Source organism: Octopus sinensis, unplaced genomic scaffold, assembly GCF_006345805.1.
Source record: "Octopus sinensis unplaced genomic scaffold, ASM634580v1 Contig18646_ERROPOS438955, whole genome shotgun sequence".
Classification (NCBI taxonomy): domain Eukaryota; kingdom Metazoa; phylum Mollusca; class Cephalopoda; order Octopoda; family Octopodidae; genus Octopus; species Octopus sinensis.
Window position 1 is genome coordinate 57,501 of NW_021835961.1, and position 26,094 is coordinate 83,594.

Below are 26,094 nucleotides of genomic sequence, written 5' to 3' on the forward strand. Positions count from 1 at the left end.
CCTTTTAGGATGTGCCATTCTGGTGGCCAATATGATACTCCCAAAATGTAGTTTATTTATGGTTTCATGCTGAAAAATGTTTTTTTTTTTATTTTGTTTACTTGTAACTCTTTACATGTTTCAGTCATTTTGACTGTGACCATGCTGGAGCACTGCCTTTAGTTGAGCAAATCGACCCCAGGACTTATTCTTTGTAAGCCTAGTACTTATTCTATCGGTCTCTTTTGCTGAACTGCTAAGTTACAGGGATGTAAACACACCAGCATCAGTTGTCAGGTGATGTTGGGGGGACAAACAAAGAGAGCATGAAAGGCAAAGTTAACCTTTGTAGGTTACCTGAGCTGTATATATATAATCATCATCATCGTTTAACGTCTGCTTTCCATGCTAGCATGGGTTGGACAATTTGACTGAAGACTGGCGAACCAGATAGCTGCACCAGGCTCCAATCTGATCTGGCAGAGTTTCTACAGCTGGATACACTTCCTAACGCCAACCACTCCGAGAGTGTAGTGGGTGCTTTTACATGTCACCGGCATGAGGGCCAGTTAGGTGGTACTGGCAACGGCCGCGCTCAAATGGTGTTTTTTATGTGCCACCTGCACAGGAGCCAGTCCAGCAGCACTGGCAATGACCTCGCTTGAATGTTTTTTCACGTGCCAGTAAGGCAATGCTGGTATATATATATATATATATATCTTGTTCTCTTTCTGGCTGTCTGTCTTTGTCTAGCTATTCACCCACCTACCTATCTATCCATCCATTTGTTTGTCTTTCTTCCTTCTTTCTACAAACACAAAATTAGTAACTCCCAACTCTGATTGCTTATTGAGGAAGAAACAGATTTCAATATTTATTTAACATACACTTTAATGAAGTTAATCACATTCAAGCCAAATTTTCTTTTGAGACCATTATACTAAGTAGTAATTTTTACCATTTCTTCTTCATTAGGTGGAATCCAACCGTCTCTCAGGAAATCTGTGTGGCCATTTCTGTTTGGAATGTATCCATGTCAGTCAACTAAAAGGTATGGGAACAATGTGGTTCTTGTAATTTTTTTTTCTTTTTTGTTATTTCGATTCATTTTCTCTTTCAACAAGTTAGATTATCATCATGATTCTAATGTCCACTTTTCCCTGTGTGTATATGCCAAATGGAATTCATTGAAGCACATTTTCTATGGCCAGATGCTATTCCTGTCACCAATTCTCATCCGTTTCCAAGGAAGGTAGTATTTCTCCATGACCGGACATGTTTTCATGGAAGACTGGAAATTAATGACACCGTTTGTAAGTTGATGGCACTTACAGCTGTCACATGATGTCAAAATAAGAAGATACAAACTAAGACACACACACGCACACAAACACATACATGATGGGCTTCCATGCAGTTTCCATCAATATAAATTCACTCACAAAACATTAAAACATTGGTCGGCACAGGTCTATAATAGAAGATACTTGCCCAAGGTACTGCAATGAAGCCATATGACTGCAAAGTAAGCTTTTTAACCACACAGCAGCGTCTATTATATTTATTTTATTATTCTCCTGCCTAGGTGGGTCTGAAAAGGTTATGAACATTGTCCATTTTCTTCAGACTAAATAATCAAAGAAATAAAATCAGCCCACATCTCTTTCTTCCTTGCTGCCATCACCACCACCATCATCATCATCATCATCATCATCATCATCACCATCATCATTTTGTATCTACTTTTGCTCTATTATTTATTGAGGCAGTATTCTATGGTCAGATGTCCTTCTTGATACCAGCTCTTACTTGTTTTCAGTTAAGGTACTGTATTCCATGTCACTGCATATTGAACTACCGCCAGACCTTTTGTTTCTGGGAGGTGTAAAGACCATTGTTGCTGCCTAAACAGTGTCGATAAGAAAAAATGTGGAGAAAAACACCATGCATACAACACATATACACATTGCATACATACATGAAGTGGAGGCGCAATGGCCCAGTGGTTAGGGCAGCGGACTCGCAGTCGTAGGATCGCAGTTTCGATTCCCAGACCGGGCGTTGTGAGTGTTTATTGAGCGAAAACACCTAAAAGCTCCACGAGGCTCCGGCAGGGATGGTGGTGATTCCTGCTGTACTCTTTCACCACTCTTTCTCTCACTCTTTCTTCCTGTTTGTGTTGTACCTGTATTTCAAAGGGCCGGCCTTGTCACTCTCTGTGTCACGCTGCATATCCCCGAGAACTACGTTACGGGTACACATGTCTGTGGAGTGCTCAGCCACTTACACGTTAATTTCACGAGCAGGCTGTTCCGTTGATCGGATCAACCGGAACCCTCGTCGTTATAACCGACGGAGTGCTTCCACATACATGACATAACACGCAAAACACATGCATACATTATGTGTGTACATAGACTTTATGTTTGCTGAATTTTACTCCAAACCATTAAGCTCAAAGCTATGGTAAAACACACCAAAGAAGCCATGCATTAGGACCAGACTTGAGATCATATTGTTTCAAAGCAAACTTCTTGATCACAGAGCCATTCTTACACCTATTAATGAATAAAAATGAAAACTACTTTTACTGTATGTTAAGTAATTAATTTGTTCATTTATTTGTTGCAGAGAACGAGAAATAATTAAGTTGGAGTATGTAATAAAGTACCATGAAATGAAGGCCCACTGTCTCCACGTCCTCAACAAATTGGAGGCTGCTGCTGCTAAAGCAAATACAGGGGGTAAGTAACAGTTTGTGATGCTATTTCAAATAATGCAGCCAGTCACAACCCCTGCAATATGCAGATGTATATGGAGATGATTTTATTATGCTATAACATATTAAATTTTGATCTTGGATTTAAGAATATTGGTTATAAGGCGGCAATCCGTCAGAATCGGTAACACGCCGGCCCAACTGCATAGTACCATTTCGTCCGTCACTACATTCTGAGTTCAAATTCTGCCGAGGTCAGTTTTACTTTTCATCCTTTCGAGGTCAATAAAATAAATACAAGTTGGGCACTAGGATCGATGTAATTGACTTAATCCCTTCTCTGAAATCGCTGGCCCTGTGCCAAAAATTGAAACCAGTATTATAGGTGCAGGAGTGACTGTGTGGTAAGTAGCTTGCATACCAACCACATGGTTCCAGGTTCAGTCGCACTGCATGGCACCTTGGGTAAGTGTCTTCTACTATAGTCTCAGGCCGACGGAAACTGAAAGAAGCCCGTCGTATATATGTATATATATATATATATGTATGTGTGTGTATATGTTTGTGTGTTTGTGTTTGTCCCCCACAACATCACTTGACAACCGATGCTGGTGTGTTTACGTCCCCGTAACTTAGCGGTTTGGCAAAAGAGATCGATAGAATAATAAGTACTAGGCTTACAAAGAATAAGTCCTGGGGTCGATTTGGTTTGACTAAAGGCGATGCTCCAGCATGACCGCAGTCAAGTGACTGAAACAAATAAAAAAAAATAAATATTGACTGAGATGCAGTTGCTTGTCTCATTTAGTCAAATGAAGAAGGACAGAGTCTATAAACTATTTCTCAGGGCATCCATAATTGGTGGAACAAAGTTATTTTCAAGCCTGAAATATGACCAAAATTGGTGGTGGCGGTGGCGGTGTTGTTGTTGTTAAACAGCTGGGTAAGGGATTAAGTATACAACACAAGAACAGTAACAATCTCTGTGTTAGGCTTGACAACGATTACACATTTTGAAGGAAAGCATAATTAATTAAACCAGATCTCTGTACTTATCATCATCAACTCCATGACATTAATGCCTTGAGTCCTATATATATCATATGGCTGGTTACCTGGTTTCCTTGATGTATAAGTGACTGAGATCACAACCTCCTTCAATGGGACCCCAGTCCATTGCAGTATCACTCATTTAGAGCCAAGTGGATTGAAGCAATGTGGAATGAAGTGTTTTGCTTAAGAGTACAATGCACCACCCAGTCCAGGAATTAAAACCATAATCTTGCAATCGTGAGAGCAACACCCTAACCACTAGGCTACATGCCTTCACTCCTGTACTTAACCAGTACTTTATTTTATTGACAACAGAAAGATGAATGGACATATTGACCAGTGAGACTACATTGTATTTAACCCTTTAGCATTTTAACAAGCCATATCTGGCCCAAATTTTCTATCTGCTTTATGCCCAAACCAGCTAGAGCTGGCTTTTCATATCTATCCTATAATATCATTCTAATGACAAACTATCGCATCACCAAAATCTCAAATTACAAGATAGTGTTTGATTAATTCAAACCATACATTTGACAGACTAATCTGAATGCTAAAGAGTTAGGTAAATATAGTAGTTTTAGAATTGAGTCTCATTAAATGATAATCAGCTGTTGCAGAAAGTAAACTAATCTAGATTGTTTTACTAAAATTATATTTTAGATCTAAGCAATGGCTGAAAACATAATCTATATCTGAGCCTTGTTTTTCCTGTGAATCTTCTATGTAATTTAAGAAAGTAACTTGTGGCTGGAGTCTGTATGAAGATGCAACTTTTGCTACCCATCACTCCTATTTCTGTAGACAGTCATACATATTGTGAATACTTCGACTTATAGCAATTGTGCTGGCCTGTTCCTGTCTGATGAGATTCACGAGGACATGTATAGAGTTCTAAATTTTAAGTGCATTTTTTTAATGTATCAAACTACATCTTTTAATCCATGTAATTCACATAGCCTCATAAGGACAGAACCTCTCAGAGGCCTTTAATCCATCATCTTCATTATACATTGACCACATTGCATTGTGAGAGCCCCTACATGGTTGCTCAACTTACTAGAAGTAGCATCCATTTCTTTCTTTTTAAGCCCTCCACTCCCTATCAATCATAGGCCATCGGCAACTTTCTGCTCTGTTCTCAAATTTAGGGTGTCTTTTCTGCTTCTCTCCAGCTGGATCCCTTATTTTTCAGCTCTGCCTTAGTGTCCTGTCTCCAGCTATTTTAAGAACATTTTCTCTTCCATCTTCTTTTGGTTTCCCTAAGGGAAAGCCTTCCTTTCCCAGGTCTTGCTAGTTTGGGATTATCATTGATGCTTCTGTAACTTTCCTTTTTCACTAGGTGGGGGTGTTAGCCCAATGCAAACCCATTTTTACCTCTGGCAAGATGTGGTCCATATCATCCTGGCCTCCATCCTTTGATATGTCCAGTATGGAGAGGTCCTACCTGGAGCTTGTGCCCCACTAACATAGCTCTCAGTGTCATCAAAGCACACAAGCCATCATGCTGCAACAAGGACTGGACTTGATGGTCATGGTTGGAATACCTTTGATCAGTGTTGATCTGTACCTAAAAAAAAATATCAAAATAATCTGGGTGTTATTTTTAAGTATTGTATTATTTGATTTTAAGTAATGACTGAAATTTTATTTTACTGTAATTTGAGAAACTATTATTGTTTTTAAATCTAATTCCAGATCAGGATATTGATGACAATATTATGTCAGAGGAATTTTATAATGAAGACAATAGTCCAAATTTAAATTTAGTAAAGTCGCCGTCGTCTGGAGATGAGACCAGTTGGATTACTGTCAATATGGATTCATCAGTTAATTCAAATGAAACTGTGCGATCAATTTCAAAAACCCCATCTCAAAGTAGTCTTTCAGAAGAAATTTTTACAGATACCAGTAAATTTTATAGCTCTTGTACAGTATGTGGGCAGCCATTGGACAGTGTAGAGAAAATGTCTTCCTTTGAAGATACATGTTCCGGTAAAGAAAGTTCTGTTGAGCATTTTTGTACTTGTTTTCATTCCTTGTCTTCTGAAGTTGTGAGTCCTACCAAAGTAGCACAACTGCAATTAAATGGTGTTAGCTCTTTGAGCCCACCTCTAAAAACTCATTTGTTCCATCCTGAACATTCTGGACACAAAAAAATTAGTGATGTAATGGAGTATTCTCTAATGGTTAATCAATTTGGTAATGGAAATTTGTCTCAGTTAGGAGGAACGCAGAGTTCTTCAAAAGACAGTGAATTAAATTTGGAAGATATTGCTGCTGCTGTGGCAGAGGCTGAAGCCAAAAGATTTCAAACTAATGTCTTTAAATCGGATCTTATCAGTTCTGGTCTCTCTCTTGATTGGAATTCACCAGATGTACAAAAGCAGATCAACTTCATTGATTTTCAAGCACAGGTGAGTAAAGAATTCACTTAATGGTTCTGTCAATAAATTTTATTTACTGACAGGTACAGGTATGGCTGTGTGGTAAGAAGTTTATTTCTCGGTTACATAGTTTCACGTTCAGTCCCACTGCATGCACCTTGGATAAGTGTCTTTTACTATAGCCTTGGGCTGATCAAAGTCTTATGACTGGATTTGGCAGACAGAAACTGAAAAAAGCCCATCAGGTACGTAAGTGTGTGTGTGTGTGTGTGTGTGTTACTGTTTTCTTGCCTTGACTTTACATGAGAGTCATAAATGAGTGTCATTGTCATGCAGGTAGTGTCTTTCATTTCTAATGCTTCAGGAAAACGTTTGGTCATGGGGAATATAACCAGGTGAATGTTAGTGACAGGAAGGGCATCCATCCGTAAAAAAATTTTGCTTCAACATATTCCATCTGACCCATGCAGGCATAGAAAATTGGACATTAAGATAATGATGATGATGATGATATAGTTAAATGCTTCTTACTGGAAGTAGAGAATAGTTGTTTTGTTTAATCCCAACTCAATCTTAATTGAATAGGACTGTGATTGAAGACAAGCATTCAAAGAATGAAACAACTGAGATTTTCTATAGAAATAGCAAAATCTGAACTGGTAGAAAACAAGAGCAGAATACAAAATATGCAAACAAGTAAGATTTGTCGCTCTCTGACAGGTTTATGGTTGAGCCTGTGGTAGTGGAGACCTCTGGTGTCCTTAGCCCCTGAACCATATCCCTGCTCACCACTATTGGGGTGGAGATGGCTATCTGCAAGTGCAAGCCCCTTGAGTCAGAGTGGGTATTCCATTGTAACTCCCTTACCATCCTCCGGGGCAATGTCTTTTCCATTCTGTCTGTCGGGACCATGAAGCAGTCTGAATTACAGGAAATGGCAAGAATGTAAGAATTTCGAATCTTATTACGTGAACAATAAAGTTACACTAGCACTTCTCAGAGAAGTAGTGGCTTGGTCTTAGTAAGACAGGTTAGTTGGTTGGTATTGGGTGGGGATCAAGTGGGTGTTACTGTTGTTGTTGACCTGGAATGCTTTTGATTGTAGGTGTGTTTGTTTTGATCATAGGATAACTTTCACCTAGGTCTAAGCAGTAACCGCAACAATGGCAGCTGATACTTTATCAACCACAAAGGATAAAGGGAAAAGCTGACATCAGTAGAACTGTGAATAGAAAATGTAAAGAGATAATAAGTACAATGCATTTCTGGTTGAGTAGACCTATGCTTAAAAACCGCATTCTAACTGTGGCCATCCTGCCTTTAGAGACAATATGTCTCAGATTACCTTCTTTTCTACTCTAGGCACAAGGCCCAAAATTTTTGGAGAGGGAGCCAATTGATTAGATCGACCCCAGTATGTAACTGGTACTTAATTTATCGACCCTGAAAGGATGAAAGGCAAAGTTGACCTTGGCGGAATTTGAACTCAGAACGTAAAGACAGACAAAATACTGCTCAGCATTTCGCCCGGCATGCTAACATTTCTGCTAGCTCCTCGTCTGTCTCAGATTATCTTAACCAAAAAGCAAATAAGATAATGGCATGTGATTCAAGAGAGATATGACTGCTATTTTAGCAGGTCAGGAAACCATATAGAAGCTTTTTTTCTTGTTGATTTATTAGTATTTTCACATATGGTGGCAGTGGTGAAACTTCTGGTGTTACTCAGCAGATAATGATGATAACTGTGATAATGGTAATAATTGTGCTGACTGCTGTAGTATCAGTTACTCTTTTATGTTTTTTACTGGTTATAGTCATTAGAATATGGCCATGCTGAGGCAATGCTTTCAAGTGTTTTCTGTCTTCCATATTAACTCCAGTACCTATGTCATTTTTATTTTATTAATCCATTTTTGTATTGAGTGGCTAAGTTAAGCTACCATTGTGATATAGCATTTGTTTTTTACTATTTTTTTCTCAGTAGTCTCTTATGCTAAACACATGTATACAACCATGGACGCAAACAAACATATTGTTTTTGGTGGCATAAAAAGATGCACGGATGTTTTAGATGCAGCCCAATATCAGTAGCAAATATCTGGTAGAATATTAATGTCAGGAACAAAATTAGCTTGTGGGAGGTCCAACTTTGCATATAAGACCCAAGGGGATCTTTTGAAGCATTTTTTTGGCAAAAAAAAAGAAAGAAAGAAAGAAGTGCGTATTATATGTCATCAAACATGGTACATCCTTATTGTCATCATCATTTTATGTCCACATTCCATGTTGACATGAGTTGGATGGTTTGTCACTTCCAAGTGTGTTTTTTTATTTAGACTTATTGCCCTCATCAATGGGTTAAGCTTCACATCTTGATCAAAGTGCTGCACAGTAAGATTGACCCCAGAACCATTTCGTTACAAAGAAAACTCCTTAACTGCACAACCATGCCTAAACTTATATCATCATTAATATTATTATGTGCTGTTGTTTACACAGAATTTGTGTTTGGACTGATTTAATTATGGTTCCTATTTACCACAACTTGTGGTCAAAGATGAGGAGCATTTTTTAATCTCTGTATAAACTCTGTATAAAAGCTTTTTGTTTCCTCTTCATATCTGTTCTTGGGGACTTTCTGGATAATTCTTGCAGAACCTAGTCGACATGTTTTCTACACTGCATCTACTCCCATTTTAATATCAAGATTTTAAGATTTGTTTAAAATATTTGTTATTGTTTGCAAGGCTCCAGTAATTATTGCTATCTTCTCTGTTCCAGCACCTGAGAATTTCATACTTCAAGTTGGTATACTGCTCCACTTTTTGCCTTTCCTTCCTTTTTTACTCTAGTGTCAAATGGGCATTCTACATCTGTTTGTGATGTATATTTTCTGATCTGTTGTGTTCTTTTCTTCTTTTCTTTTGGATCATATTGGAAAGTCCCACAACAACCTCATTTCATCATTTTTGGGTGCTTGCATTTCTATTTCTACAAAATGGTTATAGCTCTTCCCTCTGTATGCAAACCCAAATTTCCTGCAAAAATTCTTGTGAATTATTGCAGCAATTTTATTACATCGACAGTATATATGTCCATTCCATGCTGTGTGCTACAATTTTCTTTGAATCATTTCTTATTCTACACTGCTAATCTATCATCTACGTAATTCAATTTAACCCTAGAACCAGTTCCTGTGCTACTAAGATCATTCCTTCTGACTCTTTCTTCAAAACACCTTTCTTTAGTCAGCCCGTTTTTTCTTTATCTGTACTGTTTTAAAAAAATGTTGAGTGAAACTTCTTTCAAAGTTTGATTTTCTTTTTCCCACATTTTCTTGTTTTCTCTTTTTGTGTTCTGCACATTCTGTAAACAGTCTTTTATTTACCATCTTCTTAATGAGTGGTTCTTTCTCTTCTGGATAGCAACTCAGATTTGTCCCATCTAGTTGTGCTACTTCTTCAACTCTCATTAAACCTCTTCTCTCACTTCATCTCCATCATGCTATATTTGTCTTTTGTATTCAGTCTCACTTAGAAATGGGTTGAGAGGAAATTATCCCTGAAATGTCAAGCAGAATAGCGAATGTGCACATTGCCTCTTAATAACCTATCATCTGACTGTTGTCCTTTGCCCTGATCCATGTCAGACCAAATTGGAGCATATACGTTTCTGGTTCTTGTGAAAAGGACATGTTCTACTAGTCAGATGGTCTGGTCCATCTGTTGCTTGTGCCCTCTGGATGGCAGGCTCAACATGCCATAGTTGCTAATGTGCAAACACATGTTTCAGTTGCACCAATTACAGATTTTCCTGGATGGTGAGCTGATGTGATCTTTGTTAGAAACGCTTTTCCACAGCTCAGCTCTTTGACGGAGCTACAATCCTGGGTCAAAAAAAGACCAAGATTAGATGTCAGGCACTCACTATTTTCTGCCAGTCAGACAATACTGTCTGGAAGTTCTGTGGTAGCAATATATAAAGATCTAGTGATAGGTAATAGCAATGACTATCTGGTGTATTTCAGAGAAATTTCAAACCATGTACTATTGTGGATTACTTCTAGAAATCCTTGGCCTGGCAGTGCTATTAAGGAGCATTGCCAGTTCAAGATAAACTCTGAAGCACTGTCAAGCAGGAATGTCTGAGATGCACACACAATGAAGAAACCATTCTGCATGCACTTGTGCAGTATCCGAGTATTGCTGACTTGTGGAATTATGTCAAACAGCTGTTATCATATGTAGGACGAATCTGACTATCAGCTGAAGCCATTGTGAGGACCGACCCACCACCACTATTAACAAGGTTGGACAGCTGGTATTCCTCTGTTTAGTGGCTATGTCAAAAGAGGTTATGTTGTGGACAAGGCTGAAGGATCAAGGAAAAACACCTTCCTCTTCAGTCAAGCTCTCGTTGACATAGTTTTAAGGAAAGTGAGAGTGGAGAGGGAAGTGCTACCTCCCAATGAATTTGTGGAAAGATGAGTGACTGTGACAACAGTGGTTAGAATGAATGGCCCTGTAGATTGGAGAGCAGGAGAGAGGGCTTGTACCATTGGTAGCCAGGGTAATCCTGGATCTGTGGGGTTCCTTGATTAGCCCTAGTTGGAGTTTCTACTGTATCAGGAAGACTGCATCATTTATGTTATCACATACTTTGTATACTCTCTCTTTTCTCTCTTTTCTCTTTTACTTGTTTCGGTCATTTGACTGTGGCCATGCTGGAGCACCGCCTTTAGTCGAGCAGATCGACCCGGGACTTATTCTTTGTAAGCCCAGTACTTATTCTATTGGTCTCTTTTGCCGAACCGCTAAGTGACGGGGGACATAAACACACCAGCATCGGTTGTAAAGCAATGCTAGGGGGACAAACACAGACACACAAACATATACACACACACATACATATATATATACATATATACGACAGGCTTCTTTCAGTTTCCGTCTACCAAATCCACTCACAAGGCATTGGTTGGCCCGGGGCTATAGCTGAAGACACTTGCCCAAGATGCCACGCAGTGGGACTGAGCCCAGAACCATGTGGTTGGTAAGCAAGCTACTTACTACCAGCCACTCATGTATACTTTTATAGTATTCCACTGTCTTTTCCATCTTTCTTCCCATCCTTTGTGTAAATCCTGCACAAATTGTTTTCTGTCCTTCAAGTGTCCCTCTCATTTATGTCCCTGTCACTAAATCATCATCATCATTATCATCATCATCATCATCATCATCATCATCATCATTATTATTATTATTATTAAGGTGGCAAGCTGGCAGAATTGTTAGTGTGCTAGACAAAATGCATAGTAGCATTTTGCCCATTGTTATGTTTTTTTCAGGGTCAATAAATTAAGTACCAGTGAAATACTGGGATCGATGTAATGGACTTGTCCCCTCCCTCAAAATTTCAGGCCTTGTGCTTTTAGTAGAAAGGATTATTATTATTGTTCTTGAGTGAGAGAGCAGTGCATGCCATCAAAGTGACACTGGGCTAAAATATATGAAACCTGATATACCCATCATGACTAGGGCACACCAGGCACGTGCAACACAACCATATGCGTGTGGCATAGTGATCTCATATCAAGACAAACAGTGCATGATCTTGCAGGTGGGCCCCAGTTAGAATTTTCTTCAGAAGTAGCTCATCCCACTCAAAAGGTCCTGGAATAAGGGTTGTTTAAGAATATTGAATGGAACATCCATGTTTCCAGAGGTGAATTATTCAAACCTCAAAGAATTCCTCTGAACACATGGCTATGATGCTCCTCTACTACTTCTGCTCATGATCAGAGATGCACATATCGTCAGCCACTAAGGGACATGCTCAACTGGTTAAGGTCAAACAACTGAGAAGCAAATCTGTGGTACTGAGCAGAATATTTGCTGTAGCCCATCTTTTATACCAAGAGAAAACAGGTACATGATAACACTTCCAATCAGTTTAGATCAGAAGCTATGAGAGCCAGTGCCTGGTACTGCATCGGGGCATTTATTATTATTATTATTATTATTATTATTATTATCATTATTATTATCATTATTATTATTATTATTATTATTATTATTATCATTATTATTATTATCATTATTATCATTATCATTATTATCATTATTATTATTATCATTATTATTATTCATTATTATTATTATTATTATTATTATTATTATTATTATCATCATCATCATCATCCTTCTTCTTCTTCTTCTTCTTCTTCTTCTTTTTTATTATTATTATTATTATTATTATTATTATTATTCTATGTTTGACTTTTGCTTTATATTTGTACAAGTTGGCTCCAAGTCTCACCCAGAGACCTCAAGAGACAACAGGTTGGAAGTTCATGTTGTTGTTATGCCTAGTGTGCCATATATTTGGTTTTGTATTTAGTGTTGTACTAGTGTTATTATTATTATTATTATCATTATTATTATTATTATTATTATTATTATTATTATTATTTCAACAGTTATTATGTGAGTTTTTACTCTACCACCATGTTCTTAAGGCTTTGTTGCCACATTGTCTTCTAACAATGAAGAACCATTTGTATTCCAAATCGTATTCATTTACTTGTCCAATTCAGTTTTGTTGTTTTTGTTATTATTTTAATGTTCCACCTGCTGTGTAAAGTATGTGCATTGTGTCGTGTTATTTTCATGGGTGGCGTTTGTGTTTCATATGTGCGCTTTGACTGGTGTTGAGTTTTAGTGTAGAGTGCATTTGTATAGCATTAATGGGTTGCATCTGCAAGTTGATAGTGTTGTCATGACAAGTGTCAATTATGTAAGAAAAAAAGGAGTGTGTTGTGTTATTTTATTCACCTTGTAATGTGAAGTTACACTCTCAACATTCTCTCTCTCTCTCTTCAGCTGAAGAAGCCATGTAATATCTTCTTCTGCAAGATACTCATTCCTTTCTCTCTATCATACTTACACCTGCTTCAATACTATATCTAACAAAATTGGGAGGTTTTTGTCTTGTGAGTACTTGTGATCTCATTAGTGCCAGTGTCACAATAAATGCACCCAGACACTCTGATTTTTACTATGTAATTTTGTTCTGCTATTGTTATTTCATAGTAAGGTATACTAGCCATCTCAATATGGCTAACCACTAAGGTGGGTGTTACTGTAGCTTGTAGCCCCAGGAGATCATTGTCTCCAGCTGACTTTAGGCACACTTTCTGTGCCCTTATGGTATTTGCAAAGGTTGATGAGGGAGGGATGACCTCCCTTTGCATATACCATAAGGGCACAGAAAGTGTGCCTAAAGCCAGCTGGAGACGATGATCTCCTGGGATTACAAGCTACAGTAACACCCACCCTTAGTGGTTAGCCATACTGAGATGGCTAGTATACCTTACATTGTCGTGCAGTTACTGTTTACATCTCGTTCAGAGATTTATTATTTATTTCATAGTAGTTTTCTATTTATCTCGACCCTTACTCTTTCACTTGTTTCAGTCATTTGACTGTGGCCATGCTGGAGCACTGCCTTTAGTCAAACAAATCGACCCCAGGACTTATTCTTTGTAAGCCTAGTACTCATTTTATCAGTCTCTTTTGCCGAACCACTAAGTTACGGGGGATGTAAACACACCAGTATCGGTTGTCAAGCGATGTTGGGGGGACAAACACAGACACACAAACATATACACACACACACACACACACACACATACATATATATCTACATATATACGACGGGCTACTTTCAGTTTCCCTCTACCAAATCCACTCACAAGGCTTTGGTCGGCCCGAGGCTATAATAGAAGACACTTACCCAAGGTGCCACGCAGTGGGACTGAACCCAGAACCATGTGGTTTGTAAGCAAGCTACAAACCACACAGCCACTTCTACGCGTAATATATTCTATCTTAATTAGCTCTGGAGTGATGATTTCAAACCACTGTTAGTAGTTTACTGGATTTTCTGTTTAAGGTCCCCATTGCATTCAACTTCCAGTTTGTTGTAATGGAGACAACTGTAGTTTATAACTAGTGTATTTATGCCCACTATTTTATTTCTAACACTAAGTTTAGTTTGTAATATTAGTCTGTCTCTAAGGCAGTGAGCTGGTAGAATCGTTAGCATGCCAGGCAAAATGCTTAGTGGCATTTCGTCTGTCTTTATTTTCTGAGTTCAAATTCTGTGAAGGTTGACTTTGCCTTTCAACCTTTTGCAGTAGATAAAATAAGTACCAGTTGAATACTGGAGTTGATCTAATTGACTTACCCCTTCCCCCGAAATTGCTGGCCTTGCACCAAAATTTGAAACCAATATTAATTTGACTCTGAGGCAGAATCATTAGCGACATTTCACCTGTCTTCACATTTTGAGTTAAAAATCTGCTGAGGTTGACTTTGCTTTTCATCCTTTTGGGGTTGATAAAATAAGTACCAGTTAAACACTGGGGTCAATGTAATCAACTTATCCCTTCTGCTGAAATTACTGGCCTTGTGTCAAAATTTGAAATCAGTATTAGTCAGACTCTTCTGTAGCATTGTTTCTTTATACCCTCCTTAATTTTTGTGTTGTATGTTTTTTTTTTCACTTCCAGGATATTTTTTGCTTATTGATATCTTGCTTAGTTTGTAATATTAGTCTGTCTCTAAGGCAGTGAGCTGGTAGAATCGTTAGCATGCCAGGCAAATGCTTAGCAACATTTTGTCTGTCTTTATTTTCTGAGTTCAAATTCTGTGAAGGTTGACTTTGCCTTTCAACCTTTTGCAGTAGATAAAATAAGTACCAGTTGAATATCTTGTATCTTTTACTAGTTTCAATAATAGACTGTGGCCATGCTGGGGTACTGCCTTGAATTTTTAGTTGAATGAATCAATCCCAGTACTTATTTATTTTTTTTAAAGCCTAGTACTTATTCTATTGGTTGCTTTTGCTGAACCGCTAGCTTACTGGGACATAAACAGACCAACTCCAGTTGTCAAGTGGTGATGGTGGTCAAACACAGACACACACACATAGATGTATAATATATGATGGGATTCTTTCAGCTTCCATTTACCAAATGCACTCACAAGGCTTTGGTTGTCTCAAAGCAATAGTAGAAACACTTGTCCCCAAAGTGTCATGCAATGGGACTGAACTTGAAACTAGGTGGTTGGGAAACAAGCTTCTTGTCTGTGCCAATGTACCTTTTGTGTTTGAGCTCCCATTTTTAACTTTTTCATATTGGATCCCACCATTTTTATTTCATTAAGTAAGATAGATCCTTTCTTTTTTTTCTTACTTGTATGTGTTTATATTTTCTTTCCATTTTTGTTGGGTAAGGTTTCAACAAGAGCCTGTATCTGGTTCCAACCTATTTTACCCTGCTTCTATCTCTGCTGCTAAATCAATCAATCAGGTCATCCTATCTGTCAATATTCAGGCATTTCATTGCTGTGCATAGAATTTTTTGCATGGCCCTGTTACATTTATCTATTTTCTCATAGCTGCTTCTTCAACTGCAGCCTGGACTGTGTTTTTGTTGATCCACATTCATTGATTTGACAATGTTCGCTTTTTCTTTTCTTTATTGATTTTGCTTAGGCTCTCTCTCGCTGTTGTAATGTGATTTGTGTTTTGATTTATTTTTGCTGTTAGGCAGGACCTCTCAAGAGACATTCTGCAAATTAACGAAGTAAAACAAAACTTTTTTGCCCCCACTCCTCTTTACTCCTTCACAAAATTCAGGGAGGCTGTGAGTTTTTTTTTTTTTGTGCTTTTGTTTTTGAGAGAAGGGGCTTATTAGATATTCATAGGCTCCAACCTGGCCTTAAAGGACTTGGCTAAACCCCACTTACATTGGCTCTGTCGTTTGGTGTGAGGGTCAGAAGTATGCTCTTGTTCATCATCATCATCATCATTTAACTCCCACTTTTCCTTACTTGCATGTGTCACATGGAATTTATCGAGGTAGATTTTTCTATGGCTGGATGCCCTTCCTGTTGTCAACCCTTGTCTGTTTCCAAGCAAGGTAATATTTCTCCATAGCTAGATGCGTTTTTCATGAACATCCTTCAATGTATTATAATGATGCTCATTTGCAACCATCCTGCAATATCTAGGCAAGGGTGTATACACACACATGGGCTTCTTTCAGTTTCTGCTTATCAAATCCACTTAACATAGCTTTGGTCAGCCCAGGGCTTTAGTGGAAGATACTGTCCAAGTTGCCACACACTGGGACTGAACCAAAAAATCTGCATGGTTGGGAAGTAAGCTTCTCAACCACACAGCCACACTTGTTATGACTAAAGCAGTTGGTGTTTGGAAGGGCATCCAGCCATAGAAATCATGCTAAAAATAGACACTTAGAGCCTCGACAGCTCTTCGCTTGCCCAGTTCCTGTCAAACTATCCACCCCATGCCAGCATGGGAAGCAGACATTAAATGATGATGTGTATTTGGTTGAGTGTTTCTATGTGATAGTGGTGTTTGGAGATATCTATACTCTCTCATCTTTTTGGATTTGTTATTTTTTTTTCTTCTCTATGTTGCTTTACTGTAATGTCTTAATAGTATCGTGTAGTGACTTTTCTATTATTTTCACTATATTGTAAGTGCACTTGTCACTGTTGTGTTCTTGTATCTTTTTTCCGGGTCTTGCATGTTTTGTATGTGGTGGGTTATATAATGATGTTTTTATAGGTTTGTTTGTAGGTGACATTTTTTTACATACAGTTGACTGTTTTGTTTGATTTTTCAATCTTTATTCTGTTTACAGTTTGTTTTCAATTTGGGCATTTCATTATTCTTTTATTGTGAATATCTATATTCATGAGTATGTCAGTGTATTTGCTGTAATAGTTTTCTTCACAACAGAATCATCAGAGCTTTTTATTCAATGTTATGTTATGTTGTGTTTGTTTTGGCTGTCTGTGTTCTGACTTCAAATCCTCTTGAAAGTCAATTTGCTTTTCATCCTTTCAGGTCTATAAAATAAATTACCAGTTAAGTACTGAGGTTGATAGTATCAGCTAACCACCACTTCTCAAAAAAACTGTTGGACTTATGCTTAAATTAGAAACAACCCTCTCTTCCCTGCTTTAATTTGAAGTATCTGCACACAAGTCTCAACCAAAGACATCAAGAGACAACAAGTTATTTGCATTTGAAGATGCAAAAAATATTTGGGTATCATGCAGTTGAAAATCTGATGTTTGTGTGTTATATATACAAAAGAAAAAATTACTTTTTTTATAAAATTTATTATACAACTGAATGAATAAGATTGTATTTATTACTTTTCTTATTATAATTATTTAAAAGTATATCATTATTATTATTATTATTATTATTATTATTATTTTAAAACTAGCAGGATCATCGGCATGCTGGTTGAAATGCTAAGCAGTATTTCATCTGTCTATGCTTTCTGAGTTCAAATTGGCCTTTGATCCTTTTAGGATCAATAAAATAAGTACCAGTTTAGTACTGGGATCGATGTAATCGACTTACTCCCTCCCCCGAAATCGATGTCCTTGTGCCAAAATTTGAAATCACCATCATCATCATTATTATTTTTATTATTATTATTATTATTATTATTATTTTATAGATCTATGCCAAAAAGCAAAAAGTACAACGAAAGAAATTTTGGGGGGACATGAGGATTATAAAGCGTGATGTGCCTCGGACTGACCGTAACCATGAACTTTTTCGGTAATTATCCTCTTTCTTTTTGACTGGAATTTCATTGGTGATGTTTACTTGCTATCTAAAACTACGTTGCTAATTGGTTTAATTAGCTTAACTGTCTTTAATTCATTAACGAGAGGAGAGAAAAAAAACAGATTTAATTTGAAGCTTCAGTGTGTTTGAGTGTATATGTCTTTATGTGTTTGTGTTTGAGTCTGTCTATATAATGTGGTGGTGTGTGTGTGTGTGTGTGTGTGAGAGAGAGATAGAGACTCAAGAAAGAAAATGCAATATATACTTGATTATTTCAGTAGACTTGTCAGGTAAATGAAAACAAAGAATATTAATGTATCATCATCATCATCATCGTCATCATCAACATCATTGCTCTTGTCATCATTGTTGCTACTGCTGCCACCACTGAAATCTTATTTACTCTTTTACTTGTTTCAGTCATTTGACTGCGGCCATGCTGGAGCACCGCCTTAATCGAGCAACTCGACCCCGGGACTTATTCTTTTGTAAGCCCAGTACTTATTCTATCGGTCTCTTTTGCCGAACCGCTAAGTAACGGGGACATAAACACACCAGCATCGGTTGTCAAGCAATGCTAGGGGGACAAGCACAGACACACAAACACCACGCATATATATATATATATATATATACATATATACGACGGGCTTCTTTCAGTTTCCGTCTACCAAATCCACTCACAAGGCTTTGGTTGGGCCCGAGGCTATAGTAGAAGACACTTGCCCAAGGTGCCACGCAGTAGGACTGAACCCGGAACCATGTGGTTGTAGACAAGCTACTTACCACACAGCCACTCCTGCGCCTATTTGTCATCATTAGCTTCTGTTTCAAACTGGGTCAGCTCTGATTGAATAGACCTATGATGGAAAGTGTTCCAGTTACAACCACTTCAGCCTATCCCATCCTTCTCTTGGTCATTGCATACCTTGGACTACATTATCTAATGTGTCCTTCCATTTCTAAAAGTGATAGGCTGTGATTTAATGGTGATTTGACTAATTTTTAGCTGGGCATGTGGCCATGTAGAGGCTCACACTTTGGTCTACTCTCTCTTTGAATTAATCTCATCATCATCAGGTTATTGTTATGTGAGAGATTCTATTTGAAATGAGGTTACAAATGTTACTTGTGTGTGTGTGTATGCTTGTGTGTGTGAGTGTATATTTGTGTATGTATATATATATATATATATATATATATATTATATATAATAATAGGTGTGGCAGAGTGATTTAGAAGTTTGCTTCTCAATCGCATAAGTTTGAGTTCAGCCCACTGCGTGGCACCTTTAGACCTATAGCAAGTGTCTTCAACCTATAGCCTATTGTAGATTGTAACTGAAAAAAAAATAATTGTCATATATATATATAGCAAAAGAGGAAGTGGTGTTTCCATGCAGGAAAAAAATATAGGAAAATGCACTTAAATTTCAAAAGCTCGTAAATGTTTAAAATACATTTATTTACATATATATCAAACCAGTTTCAACAATATTTTTTGTTTATCAATGATAAGTGTAAAATTAGAAAAACATTGTTATAAGTTTTAATGTTGGCAAATCATTAAAACATTTTAATTTACAACATTGAAACATTTTGATTTGTCAACATTGAAACTTATATATAATTTTTTTCAAAACATATTTCTACTATATATATATATATATATATATATATAATAATATATATATTATATATATATCCGGGTATAAAAAATCTGCCTCCTCTTGATCTATCAAGCATGGAAAATATGATGATGCAAGGGGAGAGTTTCTACTTTGGTTACATGATCTGCTCATATAAACACTCATATGTGTGTGCATGTCTCTCTCTATATATATATACACAAACACACACACACACACACACATGCACACGCATATGTATACACTCTTGCATTACATCATTATTATGAACATACCCCAGTATTTGGAGGCTATTCAGGCATTCTAGCTTCTGATTGGATTAAATTGTTTCTTCACACAATTTTGATTTCTTATTGTATATCCGGGTATAGAAAATCTGCCTCAGTGATCTCCACTTGATTCCTGCAAGCATGGAAACAAGTGATGATGATGATGGTGATATATATATATTCAAAGTACAGAGACATGGCACAATGATAATGATGCAATGAAAAAGTTTCTACTTTGTTGCATGATCTGCTCAATATAAACACTCACGTGTGTGTGTGTGTGTGTATATATATATATATATATATATATTTATAGTAATCCCCCAACTGTGGAGGCGCAATGGCCCAATGGTTAGGGCAGCGGACTCGCGGTCGGAGGGTTGCGATTTCGATTCCCAGACCGGGCATTGTGTGTGTTTATTGAGCGAAAACACCTAAAAGCTCCGCGAGGCTCCAGCAAGGGGTGGTGGTGACCCCTGTTGTACTCTTTCACCCCCAACTTTCTCTCACTCTTTCTTCCTGTTTCTTGAGTAATCCTGCGATGAACTGGCGTCCCGTCCAGCTGGGGGGAACTCATACGCCACAGAAACCAGGAAACCGGGGCCATGAGCCTGGCTAGGCTTGAAAAGGGCACAAAGGAACAAAGAAGAATCTCTCAACTATTGTGAGTGTTACGTTCCCAAACTCCCCCACGACAGTTGAAAATCTGTGAAGTAGAAACAGTGCTGTATTGTATATTTTTTTAATAATTTTTTTTATAATCTCTATATATTTATTTTATCATAAATGTAAAACAACGTAAGCTTAAATAATAAACCGTGAAAGGTGAACCGCGATATGGCGATATGTATGTATATAGTTTATAGGTTAGAGACATGTATGTACATATGTATGTGTGCATGTATGTATTTATACACTCCTACATTGCATCATTATTATTGGTATGCCCCAGTATTTGGAGCCTACTCCGGCATTCTAGCTGCTGATTGGATGAATTGTTTCCTCCTCACATAATCTTAATTTCTTATCATATTAACCTGAACTATGTCCAATCATGTGTGTGATAGAATCATTGTTTGGCTGCTTGTGTTATATTTAAATCTTTAGAGACTTTTTTTTTCTTTTTTCCTTCTTCACCTAACATAGTTTTTACATACTCATTAGCAGAGCTTGATATTACTTGTCATTATCTCATTAAGTGGCTTTTTCTCAACTTTGTGTTTATGTGTAATTGTGTCTTTTGTGTGTGTGTGAGTGTTGTGGGTGTTGATCAATAAAATTTGTTTTGTCCCACATTTATCCAGTATCCTGTATTTTATTTTGCCATTTTTCTAGTTACAGAATTCTAAGATTTGTCTGAAGTTGTCAAAATTCGAATATGCAAACTAGTGGAAAGAATAAATTTTTGCATCTATTATTATGTCTGTCTGTGAGGCAGCAAGCTTGTAGGATTTAGCACACTGGGCAAAATGCTTAGTAGTATTTTGGCCATCTTTAAGTTCTGAGTTCAAATTCCTCTGGCGTCGACTTCGCCTTTCATCTTTTCAGGTCGATAAAATAAGTATCGCTGGTTCAATGTAATCAATTTATTCCCTGCCCCCAAATTGCTGGCGTTGTGTCAAATTAGAAAGCGTTATTATGTTTCCCTATCATTGGAGGCAATGGGCCGACCACTCATGTTATTGACATAACCTTTCTGTTGCAGAAATGAATGTCTGGCAGTTACTGGTCCTACATTTGAAAGTTCCTCCTGGATAGGGCACCAGTCCTTCACAAGGTTAACTCCAGCTGCTATTTGTACTCATTTTCATTTGAGAGGACACGATAACACATGTACTCAAGGATAGCTTGGTACAACTTGGTCCAAGTGTTGAATGTATAAGCATATGAGCTTGACTCCAACATCTTTACACATAGCTATATATGTTCACCACCTATTATTATTATTATAGAATTTTTTTTGTTTTAATTATTATTTCTATGATGATTGGAGAAAATGTCTGATTAATCAGTATTATTTATTGTTTCACTCTTCTTCAAATGTATTAAATACACACTTATTAGGAGTTTAGCAGCATGGGTTGGTTATCAGAAGTTACTTACTCCTCATGTTCAGTATGTTTTGGTTCTTTGAACTTTCCTGCACAATCTGGAGCAGTCAGAGCTACACATAATGCACAAATTATTTAACAGGAGCATATAGTAACTATCAGTACATAAATATAAGAAAAATCCAGTGGACCTAGTTCACATAAAGGCTCTGAAGTGTAATTCAAATCATTTGAGCACTAATATATTGAGCATCTCTTGACTCTGTGTGTGTGTGTGTGTGTGGATGTGTGTAACATACCTACTCTATTAACAAATATATAGGCACCTATTTTTTCTGACATAGATTCTTAAACTAAATGTGTATATATATATATATATATATGCCAATTTAAAGAATGCCACAGTATTGAAATATGCAGACGACATCAAGCTGTACCTTGAAATCAAGAGGACAGATCCTGATGTCTACAACTCTTTCCTGCAATCAGACCTAGACACAATGCAGCAATGGATCACAGACTGGCAACTGAAACTGGCTGTGGACAAGTGTACCACCATGCATTTTGGGAGAAAAAAACCCTGCGTTCACATACTCCCTCCACAACACTGATATCAAGAAATCCTCTGCGAGCGTGACCTAGGCATCACTGTCAGCAGTGATTTGCGTTGGTCAAAGCATATCTCTAAGATTGTCAGGAAGGCCGAGGGTGTCTTGGCATCACTCAGCAGGTCTTTTGTTAGCCGCTCTCCAGCCATCTATTTAAAACTGTATACAGCTATGGTACGACCACACTTGGAATTCGCATCATCAGTTTGGAACCCCTATCTTGCACAGAACATTGATCTCCTGGAATCTGTCCAGAGACGTGCAACCAAACGCATACCCTCCATCAGACACCTACCATATTCTGAGCGCCTTGTTTCCCTGGGCATGGATTCACTGAAGCTCCGGCGTTTGGCGACGGACTTGGTAAACCCCCAAAAGTTATCAACCACCTCACCACAACAATACTGAACACCTTTTTGATCTCCATGTGTCTAACACACGTGGACATGCCTACAAAGTCAGAAAACAATACAGCTCCCATGACTTTCGGAAACATTTTTCACGCTCAGAGTTGCTGAAGCATGGAATAAACTGCCTGCGTCAGTTGTTGACTGCCATGACACTGCATCTTTTAAGGCCCTCATGCTTTCCGAAATCCGCCGAAACTACACCTGATTATATATACACTTTAGATGAGTTGTAGTGCACCTGAGCACTGTACACAATTATTATTATTATTATTATTATTATTATTATTATTATTATTATTATTATTATTATTATTGATGCAGACCAAGTCAAGATGACAGGGTACTGAGGATGAAGTGGGTCGATACTGGCAAATAGGCTGCGATCAACGAAAAATAAATAGTCAGTTGAATTGGTGCACGCACAAATGAGTAGCGACCGGGAGAAAAAATGCACAGATGTTAGCGAGGTTCGAAAGAGTGGTGTGTGTGTGTGTGTGTGTGTGTGTGTGTGTGTGTGTGTGTGTGTGTGTGGTGTATAACAAAGGAATTACAGATCATATTCCGGAATTAGTCGCTATACTTTCATATTCATTACCATACCAGCATTATTCTTGCGTCACTTCAGTTTATGACTATTCTGTTTCTTGGCCTTATGCCTAAATCAGAAACCATAATTATCGTGTGTCTTCGAAAACTTTCATTGTATCATCATCATCATCATCATCATCATCATCATCATCAACACCAAGTGTTTTGGTATCTGTATTACTGGACATCTTCACATGCCTTATCATCTTGGCATACATGAGCACTCTTTCAGCATACACAGTCGAGTGTATAAATAGTTATGAAGGTATCGTATTTTCAGAATATTGACTGCTGTCATAGGCACACTGCCTCACATTTGAGGAGAGAGATTACAGTAGTTCAAAATCGATATTGGGATTCATAAACAGAGCGTAAAGAACTAATTAAACACCAAAAGGTATTTTCTTCCGTTCATCTACCAATTCTGTCAATGTCATTAATACTGAGCTGCTTAACAATTTCAGATTATCATGAAAAAAATGTAATTTTGGTTTCAAATTTTGGCACAAGGCCAGCAATTTCGCGAGAAGGATTAAGTCGATCACTGATACTTATTTTACCGACATCAAAAGAAAGTCGACCTTGGCAGAATTTGAACTCAGAATGTAAAGACGGACGAAATACTGCTGAGCATTTTACCCTGAGTGATAAGGATTCTGCCAGATCGCCACCAAAAGGAAATATATCATACTAGCCTTGAAGTCACCCTTCGGGTGGCATTCACGCTGCCTCCTGCGGAGGGCACCTTTCAGACCTTCGACCCAATATCGGGCCACTTCGCGGCCCTCTTACCTTTTGTAATGAAACTTATTTCTGCAAATGTGTTAGGTACTGATGCTAATCATAGTTTAATCAATAATCGTAGGAGCGAGGTAAATGCAGTAAAAATAGGGGAGGGGCCAGTGGGTCCCCATTTAAGCGGCCCCCTTCAGAAATTGAACCTCTTTACAATACTCCCTGGGAGTTCGTGATATGAAATTCAGTCATTGCTCCGATTTGGTCGCCAATATAATGTATTTATATGCAGTAAAAATAGGGGGGTCAGTTGGATTCCAATTAGGAACCCTTAAAAAAACAGACCCCCTTCAACGGTCTAGGAGGAATTAATAAACATAAAAACATAAAGGACTGAGAACATCACTCAAATTTATATTAAGATATCAAACAATGCCCGCAGTTCAATTTCAGAATTATTCCCCTTGAGGTCTTCCCTGGAATTATCTCCCTTACATTACCTATTTACTATTGGCATCTCAAAACAGCTTCTTTTGTCTGTTTGTACTCATTCTATCCGTTTGTTTTATCGAACCTCTAAGTTACAGGCACATATATCACTGGTTGTCAGGTGGTGGGGGTGAACACACACACACGCACACAAGGCATACAATTTACTTTTCGATCTCAAGCTTTCTAAACAGTCTTTTGTATCAACTGTAAACTTGTAAAGATATATTTCTTGCCTTACATAATCTGACTTCTCACAACCTAATATATTTTAATCATCCTCATAACAAAATTTCAGGAAACTAAAAATAAAAAAAAAAATTGTCTCTTTATTTCATTATCATTAACTGACTTTCTTTGTTGCTGGAATTGGAAGTTACATAAGATATTTCCTAACAAAATACCTTACTAAAGCTTAATCCTGTACGCAGTGGCAACTTCCATCTAAAAGTAACTTACTGTTAAACACAAATTCGTATCAGTCGCGATATTTATTTTAAACATATCTCTCATAAATATTATAATAGCATAAATATCAACCTTTAAAAAAAATAAGGGAGTAAAGACCCTCCACCCACCCCACTTCGGTCATGAATGACCGTGGGATTGCGCCTAGAAAGTTCCCCTTCGAGGCAATGCTGTCCGAGCAATGTTGTTTATGGAAGACCAACAGTCGCCCATACATACCAGCCTCTCCTCTCCACGCCATCGATGTTATCCAAGAGAAAGGAAAAGGTCGATACAGCTTGGCGCCAGGGACGTCGCAGCACATTTCTACAACATGAAATAAAATGTTTTGCTCCAGAATACAACACACACACAGCCAGGTCCAAGAATCGACCTCACTACCTCATGATTGTGAGCCGAAGTTCTAACCACATCATAAATATTAGCCTCTCTAGTATAGTATTATACAAAAGACATCATATCTTAAATTTACATTGTATATTATACAAGATGGTTAGAAAAGTTCCTTTATCACACACACACACTCACACACACGTCCATTTCATATATCTTCTTTCAATTTCTGCTCTCTGCAAACCACATTTTTACGGATACAACTGCTTACAAAAATAGGGATTAATGTATAATTTCTTTCTATGTTCATAATTAAATCAATGTTTTAATGATTAGACAGAGGTCCAATAGAATAGCTCTCAGAAACAGACTATGTACAAATTCGTTATTCACAACTCCTGAAGCTGTTTTCTGACAAGGGTGGGGGAGTCAGGAAATTTTCATACAGCTGGAGGCTCGAATCGAAACAGGGGACCCGAAATGATAAGGTTGAGAAACGGTGTTGTAGATTATGCCTAACCGAAAACGATCACAGCCACATCATCCAAACAGACCGGGTGGGACCGGGCTTAGCTGCTAGTTCATTTATATGAAGTTAAATATTTGTCTAGCCATAAGTGACCAATGGTTTCTCATCCATAAGGCGCTTAGCTTTACAGATGGCTCGTC

At 37.7% G+C, this 26,094-nt stretch overlaps 1 protein-coding gene across 7 annotated transcripts in view; it reads left to right on the forward strand.

The window, feature by feature from the left end:
* LOC115231491 overlaps positions 1-17,877 on the forward strand; it is a 61,251-nt gene extending 43,374 nt beyond the window's left edge. For 4 of the 7 annotated variants that reach the window (XM_036500108.1, XM_036500110.1, XM_036500112.1 and 1 more), the window contains exons 3-6: positions 955-1,030; positions 2,611-2,723; positions 5,450-6,168; positions 17,714-17,866. In XM_036500108.1, the coding sequence (XP_036356001.1) occupies positions 955-1,030; positions 2,611-2,723; positions 5,450-6,168; positions 17,714-17,821 (1,016 nt within the window). In that variant the 3' untranslated portion in view covers positions 17,822-17,866. Of the gene's footprint in view, positions 1-954; positions 1,031-2,610; positions 2,724-5,449; positions 6,169-17,713 lie in introns of all 7 variants that reach the window. The other 3 variants (XM_029801509.2, XM_036500106.1, XM_036500107.1) reach the window with 3 other exon arrangements.
* The last annotated feature ends 8,217 nt before the right edge of the window (positions 17,878-26,094 follow it).